Below are 15,666 nucleotides of genomic sequence, written 5' to 3'. Positions count from 1 at the left end.
AAAGGACTGAGCCTAATCTAACCTAAAGGAGGGTTTTTAATTGGCAGTGACACCTTTGCTAATATCAGGTGCAAGAGTCAGAGCCTCGTGAATGTCAGATGGATGGGTGGACAGGATGCCCACCCAGAAGGGAGCACAGCTCAAGAGTCTACTACAAGACTGGTTCCACCTCTTTTTCCCCAGTGTTCAAAGCTCAACCTTGCACTCCTGTGTCCCAGGGATGCATGGTCCTATCTCCAGAGAGCGAGGAGCCTCGCTGCTGCCATTCTAGCAGACTGAACGGTGCTGGAAACACTGGCTCCCTGTTCCCTTGCCAGGTGCATAGCTGAGTAGCCAGTGACAGGTGCTCCGGTTACTAAGGAGTCGAGCTCCCAGGAGTCCTGGTCGCTTGCCAGTCCAGATGCTAGCAGCTGGGTGTGTGGGTGAGGAGGCAGGGAGCGAGGCAGAGATGTCACAATTGACACATTTTTGTGAAACGTTTCACTGCTGAGCAATCGGTGTTTTCTATTGGAGAATTTCCAACCCGTTCCATCTGGTGTCATGGGGTGGCTTCCCACACTAGCTCTGAGTGCAGGAGGGGCCTATTAATTTTACATGGTGCATGTGGAGGTGACGCAGGGCCTGAGAGAGCAGGTGGAGCAGTGAGAACACGAAGAGGCTGGAAATCAGGGCCAAGAAGGAAATCCAGGGGGGAGGAATCTTTGACTTCTGCCCTTGCTGAGGAGTCTGGCAAGCAGCCATAGGGGTTGAGGCAGCTAGAGGATGTGAAGGAAGCTGTGCTGCTAAAGCCAGAGAAGGAGCAAAGGAGTGCCGAGGCCTGTGCGGTACCAAGGAGGCTCAAGAGTGTGCCGAAGCATCCCGCACCGATGCCGGTCCGGTTCTGACGCCAGTGCCAGTCTTAGGGCTGCCTCTTTGAGAACAATCTTGTGGCGCAATTCTCTCATGCGCTCCATACGGGACTTAAAAGCTTTGCAAATTTTGCAGGCCTCTGAAAGGTGTTAGGCCTGCTGTGAGGGCGAGAAACCCGGCCGAGGGCCTTTGTCACTGAGCCAGGCCTGAGGCCTTTCGCTGGGGGTAACTTGGAGGTCGGATACATTAATGTGGGGCACAGTCGGCTCACACCCCTCACGTTGACCCTTCCCAGCCTGAGCAGCGTTACCGAGGCAACAGCATTCCGGCCATCAGCCCTTCCCACACCAGAGGATGGCTGCACAGATCCAGTCCCTGTTCAGCACCCACAGCCATTCGCTGTGTCCAGAAGATTGAATGGTGGCTGTGCAGGTCCTCCATGCCACCCCCAGCTTTCTCCTAATCCTCTTCCTGTTAAAGGGCCTGGCGTGAGCTGTCCAAGTGCTGCAGCATTGAACGTCCCACGACACACACATCAGCCTCACAATGGCTGCGGCAAACCAGGCTCCTCTTCATGATCGCTGTGAAGACAAGAAGAGCCCTTACAGGTGCGAGAACAGTGCCTCCCCTTTATCACACTGCAGGGAGGAGGGACGAGGTGAGTGTATTATGGGATGCTGGAGGCATAAGCCAATAGCCAGCCACCGCACAGCTTTGGTCACAGCGGACAGTATGAGCATAGTCTAGCATGCAAAGCTACCCATGGTGTATTGCTCTCTGAGTCGATGGTAGGTTGCCTACACGGGATGCGCTGCTTCAGACTACATTTGATTTACTCCATGGTGTGGACATGGACTTAGCAATATCGGGTGGTAAGAAATCAGCCTTGACTTGGAGTATAGTCGCACCCTCAGAGTCTTAATGTTTCAGTTTGACACCAAGAGTCGTACAGAGATGGCATCAAGGAAGGTCGACCACAAGAGATTTTAAAGATTTTGTGAAATCTCTGGAAACAATCAGGATTCGGTCTCAATTTGTAACAAATTTCAAGATCTAGTTTTTCTCAAGTGTCAGCTGATCCTATATCCATAGACTAAATCTTGGAGCACAACATGAAAAGGAATCCTTATCCTACACATGTTCCAGCTGGCACCACGCATCTGAGAAATGTTTAACCACACGGCTGGAGAGAGCGGGTCGTTTCATGGCAGTATGGGCTACTTTACAGTAATTCTGTATAGGGTTAAATATCAATCTCCATCAATGAGTACACAGGAGAAGGGGAGATGAGCTATTATTAAAAGTTCAAAGGACTTTGTTCCTAGTTTCATAACTCTGATCATCTTTGTTAATCGTTACCGCTGAGCGCTCCTATTGGCCAACTCCTTGCACCCACCTTTGCTGTGCAGAATATAAAAAGGGAGATGTCTGAAATACAAATAATCCGTTAGCCCCTGAACCATTGCTACACCCGACAATGGACCCGCTGGGAACAACCACTGTGTTCCTGGTCATTTGTGTCTCTTGCCTTCTCTTCCTCTTCACGTGGAGAAAGACGCCTGGAAGTGGGAAGCTGCCACCTGGGCCTGTTGCTTTACCCCTCATCGGGAACATGCTGCAGCTGAGAGAGAAGAGCTTGTTAGAGCATCTAGAGGAGGTAAGGGTGTTCTCTTGCTGGGTGGGTAGCAGGCATTTAGCACAGCCTAGCTCAAGCCCAGCTTGGTGGCAGTGCCATGTTCGCTGAAATGCCCGAGTTACTGCTTCACAAAACAATCAGCCTTGGATTGCAGATGTAAATGGTTTGGGATAATCCACTGCTTGTGTTACAGGTGAGTGTGTTATTCAGAGGTAACCCAGAGGACCTCCACAGCAGCACTGCCCTGGGTAGAAGTTGTCGCTGGCTGGGCTCAGTGGTCTAGTGTGTTATGTAAGGAAATGGCAGACACAAGGCTTCAATTCTGGTCCTACCTCTTCCACAAACTCTAGGTGTGCCCTTGGGCATGTCACATAACCTCTCTGCCGTTGTTTCCCATCTGTAAAATTGCTCTATTGACATTTGCCTGGATCACAATAGGAAGGTTAGGCAGAGACTGCAGCTCAGCATAGAATCAGCTCACAAGACTGATTAAATGCAGACAGCATTTCTGTGGAGTTTGAAGTGTCATTTCTACAAAGCGCTCAAAATCTCTATTAAGAGCCCCATAATAATGCAGGTGGCTCTTCCAATTGGAACAGACAGAATTATCATGGGATCAGGCAGAGAGGGACACACATGTTGATAGGGAAACCTGCTGAAATGGCCATGTCTGGGCAGTGATCAGTGGTCAGAATTAGCTAGTATGCACTGAGATGTCAGGCAGTCCCAGACCTCCAAGGTATGTCGGTGCCAAACTCTCCTTGAAAACAGTGAAGTGAACCTAGTAAATACCCTGGAGAATTGTGGCTGAAATGGCCAAGTGTGGGCAGTGATCAGTGGTCAGAATTGGCTAGTATTAGCTGAGTGGCAAGAAAGTGCTTGTGTCATTTGATCTTTTCCCCCCATTCTTACCCTTTAAGAATTGGGTCTAAGCTAACACACATTGGCCAATTTGTTCAATTCTTACAGCTCAGTAGAACGTACGGCTCGATTTTCACGATCTACTTGGGCTCCGAGCGGGTTGTGGTGCTCCATGGATATGAGGCGGTGAAGGAAGCTCTGGTCGATCTTGGGGACGAGTTCAGCAGAAGAGGAAAAATGCCACTATTTGAGACAGCTACCAAGGGAACAGGTATGTGTGGATGGAATAACATCTGCGTATAGGACTGATATTATTTGTTTGGCGAGAAAAGAGGCAGAGTTTTGTTAATACTAGTAAAAATCAGAGAGCATAGACACAAAATCTGTGACGCTGAAGTTGAAGCTGAACCTTTGGCTCAGGCATGTTTGGTTGTTTGCCAAACAAACAGACAGCGTCAGGCCTCCCTCCTTTCAGGCCTGTTCTCTACTCTTTTCCAGGTATTGGTTTCATCAATGGGGAGCCGTGGAAGCAGGTCCGGAGATTTCTCCTCACAACCCTGAGAGGATTTGGGATGGGGAAGAAAAGCATTGAGGAGCGGATCCAGGAGGAAACCCGTTTTCTGGTGGAAAGACTCAGAAACACGCACGGTGGGGATTGTTTCTTGTCCACTGAACACTGAGCAGAAAGACAACTCTTGTCTTTGCTTTTCATGATGTTATTTGTTTGGGTCTAACATCTTATAATGGAAGCCGTGAGCTGCCCCGACAGCACCCTATAGTGATGTCATAAGAAAGGATGGGTGAAAGGTGCCAGAGATAAACCCTTCCGGTTGCTGCTTTGTCACATTTGTCCCCTGTGATGTGACCAAAGCACAAACGCATGATGCTTGTCTAGAGTGTGTAGACACTGACACAGTGAGCTGCATTAGAGAGGGTTAGTTCCAGTGTGCTGGGTTCACAAGCCACCTATTCCTATGGTTTGCTAATTCTCATTTTCTTCCCTGCTCCAAGTCTGACACACGCTTGGCACCAAATTTCTAGAGTGAAGGGCTCCGTGGGAACGTCTGAAACCCCGTGGACATAGGCAGGGCTTCATAAAGGATGCTCGTTCCCTTGTTGGATGATTTCACGTGCCCATCTTTTGTTATTTCATGTCTTTGGTCCAGGCGCGTTCCTGCCATCTCCATTTCAATGCCTGGGCCACCAGTTACTGCTTCCCCTTCCTCTAGGATTTTTCCCTCGTGACCTTTTCTCTCTCCATCTGACACTGAGCATCTATCTCCAGCAGCTGTTTGAGAACTTGGAGAGTAGGCGGGGGGTCTTCAAACATCCCCAGGTGTCAGCAAGGTAGAGCGAGAGCGACTCCACCTGGTGCTAGCTGGTGATGATGGTACTACCACACAAGTGATGGCCTAGCCACTGGGCAGCCCCCCTTGTGAATGGGTCTCAGGGCAGCTGAGCACTTGGCCAGTCCGCGTGCGACAGGGCCTGATGCTGTCATCCCCTGGATAGCTCTTCAAAACCACCCGGTGCGCCCAGCCTGGCTCTCCAGGGCTGGTTTCAAGGCTCTGGGATCCATCATCAGCCATTGCTACTGTAGTGGTGTCTGAGCACTCTGGATTCTTCCAAATCGCTGTGCCTTGGGGTAGCTGCCCACTTTGCCCCCACCTGTCTGCGCACCTGACTGAGCAGGATCCGTTCTGTGAAATTGGCTCCAGACCAGACAGGAGGGTATCGCTCAGACAGGGACTGATGGCCCTTTGTCAGACCAAAACGGGCCAGGCAGGGAGCCGCACAGCGCAAACACTGCAGCCGGATTGCCAAGGAAAAGGTGGGAAGTGCTGGTTTCATGGCGTGTGTGAGAGGAAAGTGTGGGGACGGGCAGCCCTAACCCCCCTAAATCCGTTTCCGCAGGGCATATTGCTGTGAGACCCCCAGTATCCCAGTGCTGCTGCTGACTCTAGTGTGGAAGGAGAAGTCCTTTCTGTAAAACTGACTCCTTTTAGTTTTGGTTCCCTCCAGAGCGGTCCTTTGACCCCAGGCTCTTCCTCGCCCACGTTGTCTCCAACGTCATCTGCTCCATCGTCTTCGGGGACCGGTTTGACTATGAAGATAAGAACTTTGTTACTTTGATTAGCCTCATATTGGAGATTAGCAAACTCCAGCAATCTTCCCGGGCAGCGGTATGTTGAGGGATTTGTTCTGGTTTTATTGACTGTAATGGGGAGGGGATTTCGCATTCTTTCTTTAGTAATTTTCCCTAAAAATTGTTATATGACATTCCCCATAATGGTCCCGTTCTTCTCATTGGGCTGCTGCTACTATCAGACTGACCTTCCAGCTTCTTTCTCGGGGATGTTTAATTTCCCTCACAAAACAAGTCGTCAGCCAGAATTCGATTTGCTCAAGGATGTTCTGTGACAACACAATTGGGACAAATCAGGGAAATCTCCAGTCAATACCGTGATACCAACGCCAGTCTTAATTCACATGCCCTAGCGCTTTTGAAATGGGCTATGTGAATGTAATCGCATTCCCCATCTCCAAAGCAAACTTCCTTTCGCTTCCATTTCATACCCACCCTGTAAGCATGCTCCCCTTTTTCTGAGAGCCTCCCCAAATGCACAGTGAAAGGCCAAATATTCTGCCGATGTGATTCAGATAAAATTGATGAAGATACAATAGCAGACAATCTGGCCCTGCATCTTCCGCTTCAGGAAGTTGAATGCATATTTTCCTTTTAGAGTTCATAATGGTGGATTGCTACCTAAGAAAATCTGTGGCAGGAGGGAAGGCTAGGCATTTCCGTGGGTTTTTTCTTCAGGAGAAGAATGTGTGATTTGTTGGAAAAAATGGAGTATGTCTTAGGTGACATAACTAAACCTCGGTGCAGTTTTTCTGGGGAATTTGTATCTGTATTATACAGTCTTAGTTTGAACTTGCAATGTTCTGTTGAATTTTGATTTTGATTAGAAGGCTCCCTAAAAGTATTTAATTGTATGGCTGTACTTGTGTCATTGGGGTGACAAGTGAGACTGTCCTTGTCTCTTGAGTCCAGATAAATCAACCCATGTTTTTTTTTCAATCTTTATAGCTGTACAATTTTTTCCCAACGCTCATGGATTATGTTCCTGGACCTCACCAAAGGCTATTTGAAATTTTTGAGGAGTTAAGAAGATTTGTTGGGGAGAGAGTGAAAGTACATAAAGCGTCTCTGGATCACAGTTCCCCTCGGGACTTCATTGATGCTTTCCTCATCAAAATCGATGAGGTGAGTGAGGGCAGCAGCTCTTTCCCAGCAGTGTGGTAAAGATGTTAAATATTGGTAAATTGACTAGTCAGGTAGTGGATGAAATTTCCATTGTCTACTCAACTGGTCGATAGGCACTTCCGCATTCCTGCTCTGAAATGTACAAGAGCCGCTGCTGGGGATCTTGTACATTTCAAAGGAGGAATTCGGTACTCTGTGTGCAGCCCAGAGCCAGCTGACTCCGGGCTGGCATGAGGGCATGCCTGCTTTGAAATGTACAAGAGTCCCCCTCTGACACTTGGCTCCCTGCTCCACTGCCAATTCCTCTCCCCCCTCCTCCTTTGCTGCCTCTATCAACTGGGCTATCCGATAACATCCTTATACTTGGTGGGGGCTGAACATCTCATGGGGATACATTTGTTTAATAATCATAGACTCATAGAACCATAGCACTGGAAGAGACCTCAGAAGGTCATCAAGTCCAGCCCCCTGCTCTAGGCAGGACCAATCCCAACTAAATCAACCTGGCCAGGGCTTTGTCAAGCCAAGACTTAAACACCTCTAGGGATGGAGACTCCACTACTTCCCTAGGTAACCCATTCCAGTGCTTCACCACCCTCCTAGTGAAATAGTTTTTCCTAATATCCAACCTGGACCGCTCCCACCACAACTTGAGACCATTGCTCCTTGTTCTGCCATCTGTCACTACTGAGAACAGTCTCTCTCCATCCTCTTTGGAACCTCCCTTCAGGAAGTTGAAGGCTGCTATCAAATCCCCCCTCACTCTTCGCTTCCGCAGACTAAACAGACCCAAGTCCCTCAGCCTCTCCTCATAAGTCATATGCTCCAGCCCCCTAATCATTTTTGTTGCCCTCTGCTGGACCCTCTCCAATGAATCCACATCCTTTTTGTAGTAGGGGGCCCAGAAATGCACACAATACTCCAGATGTGGCCTCACCAGAGCCGAATAAAGGGGAATAATGACATCTCTGGATCTGCTGGCAATGCTCCTCTTAATGCAACCTAATATGCCATTAGCCTTCTTGGCTACAAGGGCACCCTGCTGACTCATATCCAGCTTCTCATCCACTGTAACCCCTAGGTCTCTTTCTGCAGAACTACTAATTAACTGGTTGGTCCCCAGCTTGTAACTATGCTTGGGATTCTTCCGTCCCAACTGCAGGACTCTACACTTGTCCTTGTTGAACCTCATCAGATTTCTTGTGGCCCAATCCTCCAATTTGTCTAAGTCATTCTGGACCCTGTCTCTGCCCTTAAGCATATCTACCTCTCCCCCCAGCTTAGTGTCATCTGCAAACTTGCTGAGGGTGCAATCCATCCCTTCATCCAGGTCATTAATAAATATATTGAACAAAATCGGTCCTAGAACCGAACCTTGGGGCACTTCGCTAGAAACCAACTGCCATCCTGACATCGAGCCGTTGATCACTACCCGCTGGGCCTGGCCTCCTAACCATCTTTCTATCCATCTTACCATCCATTTATCCAATCCACATTCCCTTAACTTGCTGGCATGAATATTGTGGGAAACCGTATCAAAAGCCTTGCTAAAGTCAAAGTATATAACATCCACTGACTTTCCCATGTCCTCAGAGCCAGTTACCTCATCATAAAAGCTAATCAGATTGGACAGGCACGACTTGCCCTTTGTGAATCCATGCTGACTATTCCTAATCACTTTCCTCTCATCCAAGTGCCTCAAAATGGATTCCTTAAGGATCCCTTCCATGATTTTTCCAGGAACCAAGGTAAGACTGACCGGCCTATAGTTCCCTGGATCGTCCTTCTTCCCTTTTTTATAATGACAGCAGTTTGGTCACCTGTTGAGTAGAAGATGTTTATTTTATGGCCTGATAAGAATATTTCTTACAACTTTACATTCAAACCTGAAACGCCTTCCCCAAATTGTTTTTCAGGAGCAAAAGAATGGCGACTCAATATTTACAGAAAAAAGTATGCTAGAAAGTACAGTTGAGTTATTTTTTGCTGGAACAGTGAGCGTCAGCCACACCCTAAGCTTTGGACTCCTGGTTCTTCTGAAATACCCAGAAATAGAAGGTAACAATACACACGTGCTCTCAGTCGCAACTTTTAAAGTGATAATTAGAAAATATTATGATAGGAAAACTATGATAGCCAATCTATCAGTGCAAAGACACTAGAAGGTGTCTTTCCAGTAAATACACAGATGTTACCACCATTTTTCAATGCCAGGTGTGTTTCTTTTCCTGGTAAGTTAATCAGCCATTGGAAATAAATTCTTGACCATTGTTATTTCTTTATACGGTGCCTTCGATATTTCTATATAACAAGAGAAAACACACTTCAATTCAAGATACTAAGGATGTAAAGTTTCAAAACACTAAACAATTTTAACAACACAATTTGCATTTACAGATGACTGAACTCAAAGCCTTTTTTTGCCCCTTGGAACTGTTTTGTTTTATAGTACAATGGCCCTGTTTACAACAATAAGATCTATATTGACAATGTAACATAACACTATACATCTTAAATTGCCCTCCAAACACGGTCTTTTTCAAGGGCATTCTCAAATACGAAAAAAGTGAGCAAAGAGTCCTGTTCTAAGAGTAGCAATCTGGCCAAATCACGTCACTCTGGGAATTGGGGAAAAAAGTCTCAGGTGTCAATAGATTTATTTAGGAAAGAACACATTATAATTTTGGGGTTAAGAAGCAGTAAAATAACGACCTCAGCTTTCCATTGGGAGCAACCGGAATGTCAAAGGGAATCACTGAAAGAAAGCTGCTGAGCTTTGTGGGGGAGACGTGAGAAATGCCTGGAACAAGAAATGGATACACAGTGTGTCCCCTTCAGCTACCAGATCACCTGGCAGTGAGCCATGTTGCTATCACATGGTGGTAGTTCATTGGTTAAGGGAAGTGAGTGGAAGATGGGTCAGGGGGGTTTCCTGCCCCAGGCCTCTGCAGGCAGGAGTTCTCATCGGAAGAGCCCCATTGCAACAGGCAGTCTTGTGCCTCTATTGACAATCTGAGCAAAGGGCCCAAGGGCTGAATCAGCCATTGGGAGTGAATTCCTCGCTCAGATCCAGACCAGAGTTGATGCTCCCAGGCAGGGGCGGGCCGTGAAGTGGAGGCAGTCTTGGCTGACACTGACCAGGCTGTGCCAGATCTGAGAGTAACAGGCAAGCTGCAGGTGGAGTGGACTGGCAAAGTCATCGCATCTTCCGAAGTTATCAGCTTGCCGGTGTCAGGATTGTGGAACTCAAAGCTCGGCCAGTGCTCGAGACTATGCCCAGACAGGAGGGGGGTGACACAGCGGAGGGCAAATCTGTGGGAATTTACCGTTACTGTTAAACCTCACTCATCTGGTTACAGCGAAAGTTCACGAAGAGATTGACCGGGTGATTGGCCGAAACCGAAGCCCTGGCATGGCGGATCGAGGCCAGATGCCCTACACAGATGCCGTGGTACATGAAATCCAGAGATTCCTTGCACTTGCGCCTATAGGTTTCCCACATGCTGTGGCTAGAGATGTTCATCTCAAGCAGTACATGATTCCCAAGGTCAGTTCCGAATGCCTGCCTGTTAAAGGTCAAGTTGGTTTACTCTTCTCTCTGTTTAATTTCAAATTATTCCTTCAACGTGATTGGTGCGGTGGGTGTGTTTACTGATTTATCTGTCATGGTCCAGGTGTTGTTGAGTCCCTCTCAGTCTCTACCTAAAGAAGAACAGAAGTTGGAAGTGTTCAGGTTTTCCAAAGCAAGCAACAAAAAAAACCTCCTCCAATTCAAAGTTATGATATTTTTAATAGATTCAAACTTACACATTTGGTCAACTCTTTTAGAACTCTTTGGTGAAATTTCTCTGTACCTGTTGCTTTCAAAATGTCTAACTTCAGAAGCTTCACACATTCTATAGTAGTAGTGTGCATAGATACAAGGCCAGAGGAGACCACTGTGATCATCTACTTTGACTTTCTTTCTAGGAAGGAAGGCTCATAGGCCTTTCTCAGACGAATTCCTTTAATGCAGCTTCTCTCTCATATGCGGGGTATGTTGCTGGTTTAACTAATATGGCTACAACTACTCAAGAGAGAGATCTTGGAGTCATTGTGGATAGTTCTCTGAAAATATCCCTCTGTGCAGCAGCAGTCAATAAGCAAACAGAATGTCAGGAATCATTAACTAAGAGATAGAGACTAAGACAGAGAATATCTTATTGCCTCAGTATGTGGCCATGGTTCGCCCACATTTAAAATACTCTGTATAGATGTAGCCACCTCATCTAAAAAGAATATATTGACTTTGGAAAATGTTTTTAAAAAGGTAACATGATGAGGGGTTTGGAATGGGTAATGAGATTAAAAAGACTGGGACTTTCCAGTTTAGTAAAGAGTTGACTAAGGCAGGATATGATAGAGGTCTATGCAATTATGACTTGTGCGGAAAAAGAGAATAAGGAAAAGTTATTTACCTAGTCCCACAGCATAAGTACTAGGGCTCACCAAATGAAATTAATTGGTAGCAGGTTGAAAACAAACACACAGCGCACAGTCAACCTGAAGAACAAGTTGCTAGGGGATGTTGTGAAGACCAGGAGTTTAACAGGGTTCAAAAAAGAACTAGATAGATTCATGGAAATCAGGACCATCAGTGCCTTTAGACCAGGTGGGAATGGGTGACAGGAAAGGGATTTCTTGATCATTCCTCCTTCTGTTCATTCCCCGTGGGGCACCTGGCATTGGCCATGGTCGGAAGACAGATACTGGGCTAGATGAACCTTTTGTCTGGCTCAGTGTGGCTGTTCTTATGTTCTTAGGTCAGATACACTGAGTAATAGGAAAAAATTATCTCCTCTATGTTACGGCACTTTACACAGAGACTGTACTATCGCTATACCCAATTTACAAACGCAGTAACAAGGGATCTGAGACTGAAAATGACCTGTCCAAAGACACCCCGTGTATCCCATCTCTGTCAGTGAGTAGTGTCAAGGGTGGACAGCACTTCCGTGGAATTCGCTCTGCTCATGAGATGTTATTTCTGCTTTGTTTGAAAGCGTGAAGTTGAGGGGATTCACAAAAATGAAGAAAAACAAAGATCAGTCAAACAGTCAAGAGAATTTTGAAGGCTTCTCTCTTTTGGCGAATTTCCACCTTAAGTCTTTTTTCTGCTTTTGCTAATTCAGGGCACCACGATATTCCCTGTCCTGAAGTCAGTTCTATATGACAGCAGGGAATTTCCAAACCCAGAGCAATTCAACCCGGGACACTTCCTGGACGAAAATGGTGCCTTTAAGAAAAGTGATTTCTTCATGCCGTTTTCTGCAGGTAAAAGAAGCTGCTTTTGTTTCAGATCCCGGCCTGTCTCCTAATTTTCCCTGGTTGTTCTCAGACTGGTTTGTGCGCAGTGTTTTAGGTGGCTCATGAGGAAGGATCTGTCTCACTAGCAAAGCAACTATCAGTCTTTGCACCACTCTCTCTTCCTGCTTATTGGTCTGAAGGGAGTGTTTGGACTAGGCATACACTCCCTTTGCTTCACGTCACCTGAAAACTTCTGGTCTTGCTTACGTCTGTCTGGCGTAAATTAATCCGTGGTGAAAGGTGCAGACAAAGCTAACATCGAAGGGAATACCAAATCTAGAGGAGCCAGTTGCGTAGTCATGTGGGACTATGTAAATATCGACCATCCCTCACTGGCGTTGGTCAGCCTCTTCTTAAAACCTTCCAGTGACGGGAATTCCACGGCCTCCATGGCATGTCCTAGAGCTTGACTAATCCTATTTTTAATTTTCCTCTCTAATCTAAATCTCCCTTATTGCAGAGTAAACCCATTAATTCTTGTCCTACCATCAGGAGGAAAAGGAAAACAATTAATTCCCATCCTCTTATAGCAGCCCTTAGACTATCTGAAGTCTCTTTACTGTATCCCTGGTCTGTCATCGTGTCTGATGACCACACTGGTCCAAGGATCAGCTTTTGTAAACCTTCGAGCATGATTCATTTTGTTGTGTTACTCTGAAATCTCTCCAATGTATCCACGATTGCTATAGCGAGGAGCTCAGAATGGGACAGGCTGCTCCAGTGGAGACCTCACCAGTGCTGAGCAGAGCAGGAGAATGCCCTGCCGTGGCTTGCATAACCCACGCCCCCTAATACATCCCAGAATGTTATTAGCCTATTCTGCAACTACATCACACTACATTCCTACTTTGAGCAAGTTTTTTTGACAATTGACAGTTCAACCAACTAATGGTAATTTCATCTAGTCCACATGCCCCTGATTGTAGAGGCCTCTCTCTGATAGATCACTGAGCCTGTTGTAGAAATCTTTTGGTCTGAATTGGCTTGATTTGTTCTTCACAAATCCACACTGGCTTGGCTTTTCCTCATCAATCCTTTATCACCTACATGCTTTGAATTGGATTTAGTTAGTTTTGGTGTCTTTCTAGGCTGACTGGTTACAGTTGCTCTGATCTTCTTTTAAACCTTCAACATCTCTTAGGGAACGGCCATTATCTTCAATCTCTGTGTGCATCTAACCTTAACCCGGAGCTGTTGCTTCCATAACAACTGTATTTAAAATGTGCTGCAAAGAAAGATCTCCTGCCTCAACTCAAAATTCCGTTTCCTTGCAGGGAAACGGATCTGCTTGGGAGAGGGCCTGGCTCGCATGGAGCTCTTTTTGATACTCACGGCGATTTTACAGAACTTCACCCTGAAACCCGTTGTTGAACCCAAAGATATTGATATTATTCCAGCAACATCATCTGTGAGCAATCATCCAAAACCATATGCGCTCCGTGTTCTTTGTCGGTAAAGGTTACCTCAGTACAAGGGGAGTGCTTGTGGTAGGCACAGAAATGCAGTGTCTATACACAGCAGAGGTAGATGCACCACTGAATGCTGGGGTTGTGTTGGCCTCACCTCTTCCCTTCTCTACCCCCCAAGCTAGCAGAAATTCTTACTATGGTTCATGCAGGATCCAGGGTGGCTGGGAAGGCTTTATCTGCTTTTTGGCTTCCTGGGTACCTTGGACTTCCCGTAGCCGTACTAGTGAACCTGGGGAGCGGTGCCCCAGAACCTGCATGGAATATAAAAGCTCAAGTTCACTCAGTCACTTCCAGCTGCTGCACTTTTCTCCAGCAGGAGATGCCGGATCACGCCCAACCCCGCCCTCTGGAGAGCCCAGGTGCTGTGCTGCTTCCTTTGCAGGTTCCTTCCACTCCTCCCTACAGAGCTCCCTAGCCACTGGGCCCCTCACCGATCCTCTCTCTCTGCATGGCTGCTGGGCACCCCTTCTAGCTGCTAAGAAAGCTGAATAACAAGCCAGGAGGATAAGGGGGAAGCAGTAGATGTGCTGTACTTAGACATAAGAAAAGCACCTAATACAGTCGCGCATGATCTTCTTAATAATAAACAAGGGCAATACAGTGTCAGTGGGGCCTAATATAACGTTGTTACATAACCGGTTGGATAACCACTCTGAATGAGTCATTATCAATGATTCGCAGCCATGCTGGAAGGGCATAATGAGTGGAGTTGTGCAAGGATCAATTTTGGGACCGGTTCTGATCAATAGCTTCATCAGCCACTTAGATGACGGCATAGAGAGAACGCTTAGAAAGTCTGCAGATGATCCCAACCCAGCAGGTGTTGCAAGTGCTCTGGAGGACAAGATCATAGTTCAAAATGATCTGGACAAACTGGAGAAATGGTCTGAGGTAAATAGGTAAAGATCAATAAAGAGAAAGGCAAAGTGCTCCGCTTAGGAAGGAACAGTCAGTTGCACACTCACAGAATGGGAAGCGACTGTCTAGGAAGGAGTCCTGCAGAAAGGGATCTAGGGGTCAGAGTGGACCACAGGTACGAGCCAACAGTGTAATACTGTTGCCAAAAAAGGAAACATTCGTGGATGCCTTAACAGGAGCGTTGTGAGCAAGACATGAGAGGTGATTCTTCCGCTCTGCTCTGTGCTGAGTTGGCCTCAATGGGAGTCAGATTCCAGCCATTTTCTTCCTCTCAGGGTGCAAATTCCCGGGAAAGGGGAGGCCTGACACCCTGTTTTACTGTGTGAAGAAAGGACAGAGATTCCCGGTTAGCTGTACGTGCTGCTTGCCTTTATGCGCCCCCAGGATCAATGAAGGGCCATTGTGTAATGCCGGGAAGTCAAAATCAATCAGGAACCTGCTGAGCCTCTACTGCATGAGCAAAAGGCCAGCGGGCTCCCAGCTAAGGCTGTAGGGCAGACTCATCACTCTCTCTGTAAGTGTTCTCAGTGCACTAGACCCAAACAACCTGGCACTGGCATTTCTAATGCCTAAGTATAGCGCTCTTCATGAGCTACATTTTATATCACCAGTGTTCACAAACCCACCTGGCACCCGATGGAAAATCTGCTCCATCTCTTTTACAAAGGAATTGCACAAGTGTTGTTTGTTTCAAATGTGATTTGCTTTTGGTGAGGGATTTGTCTGGAACGGGGGGCAGGACAGGGGAAGAGAGGAGGGAGACAGTGGGGAAAGGGAAGGGAGGGGGCCTGGGCAGAGCAAGGGTGGAGTCTGGGTGGGGCCATGTGCAGAAAACACCTGCTGCGGCGTTAGCCAGGCTCCACAGGCGGCAGCTTCCCCCACTGCCCATGCTGAACAACCTGGGCTTGGGCATGAATCTGACTGTCGTTGATTCTGGACTCGAGTCCTCGGTGACAGAAATGAGCTCGTTGTCTTGAATCAGATAATTGCTGGATTTTTATATAACGGTGATTTAAAAAATAAAGTATATTATCAAAACTAACCGTCCATTGACTCGCAAAGCCACGTGCCGTGATCGTGGGGTGTCCTCAGACAGGCGCAGGTGGGAACAGACGCTGTGTGAGTTCTCAGGTCAACTTTGGTGCAGTTGACAATTATGGAAACTTTGTCATTGACCAAAATTTGGTAACAGTGTCTGGCCCTTGAGCGCGAATTGCCCAATGAAAATAAATCGTGGTGATACAGCACTTGGGGCTCGACATCTTGATTTGATAGGCAGAGTTCCTGTGGCTTGGCTAGAACTAGAGTTCTCCCTG

The 15,666-nt window shown here is 47.0% G+C and overlaps 1 protein-coding gene across 2 annotated transcripts; it reads left to right on the top strand.

The window, feature by feature from the left end:
* Positions 1-2,256: 2,256 nt before the first annotated feature.
* Positions 2,257-15,392, top strand: LOC102446785 (cytochrome P450 2H2-like). 2 transcript variants are annotated; one of them, XM_075916756.2, is made up of 9 exons: positions 2,268-2,506; positions 3,455-3,617; positions 3,845-3,994; positions 5,369-5,529; positions 6,441-6,617; positions 8,534-8,675; positions 9,977-10,164; positions 11,789-11,930; positions 13,238-15,392. In XM_075916756.2, the coding sequence occupies exons 1-9, from the start codon at positions 2,327-2,329 to the stop codon at positions 13,417-13,419; spliced, it is 1,485 nt and encodes a 494-aa protein (XP_075772871.2). In that variant the 5' UTR covers positions 2,268-2,326; the 3' UTR covers positions 13,420-15,392. The 2 variants fall into 2 exon arrangements, with proteins under 2 accessions (XP_089636159.1, XP_075772871.2); XM_089780033.1 differs by lacking the exon at positions 11,789-11,930 and having other exon boundaries at positions 2,257-2,506; positions 13,238-13,423.
* The last annotated feature ends 274 nt before the right edge of the window (positions 15,393-15,666 follow it).

The sequence above is a fragment of the Pelodiscus sinensis genome, chromosome 8 (assembly GCF_052426305.1).
Source record: "Pelodiscus sinensis isolate ZL-2025 chromosome 8, ASM5242630v1, whole genome shotgun sequence".
Lineage (NCBI taxonomy): Eukaryota > Metazoa > Chordata > Testudines > Trionychidae > Pelodiscus > Pelodiscus sinensis.
Note: the sequence above shows the minus strand (reverse complement) of the source record. Positions and strands in the feature narration are given on the sequence as shown.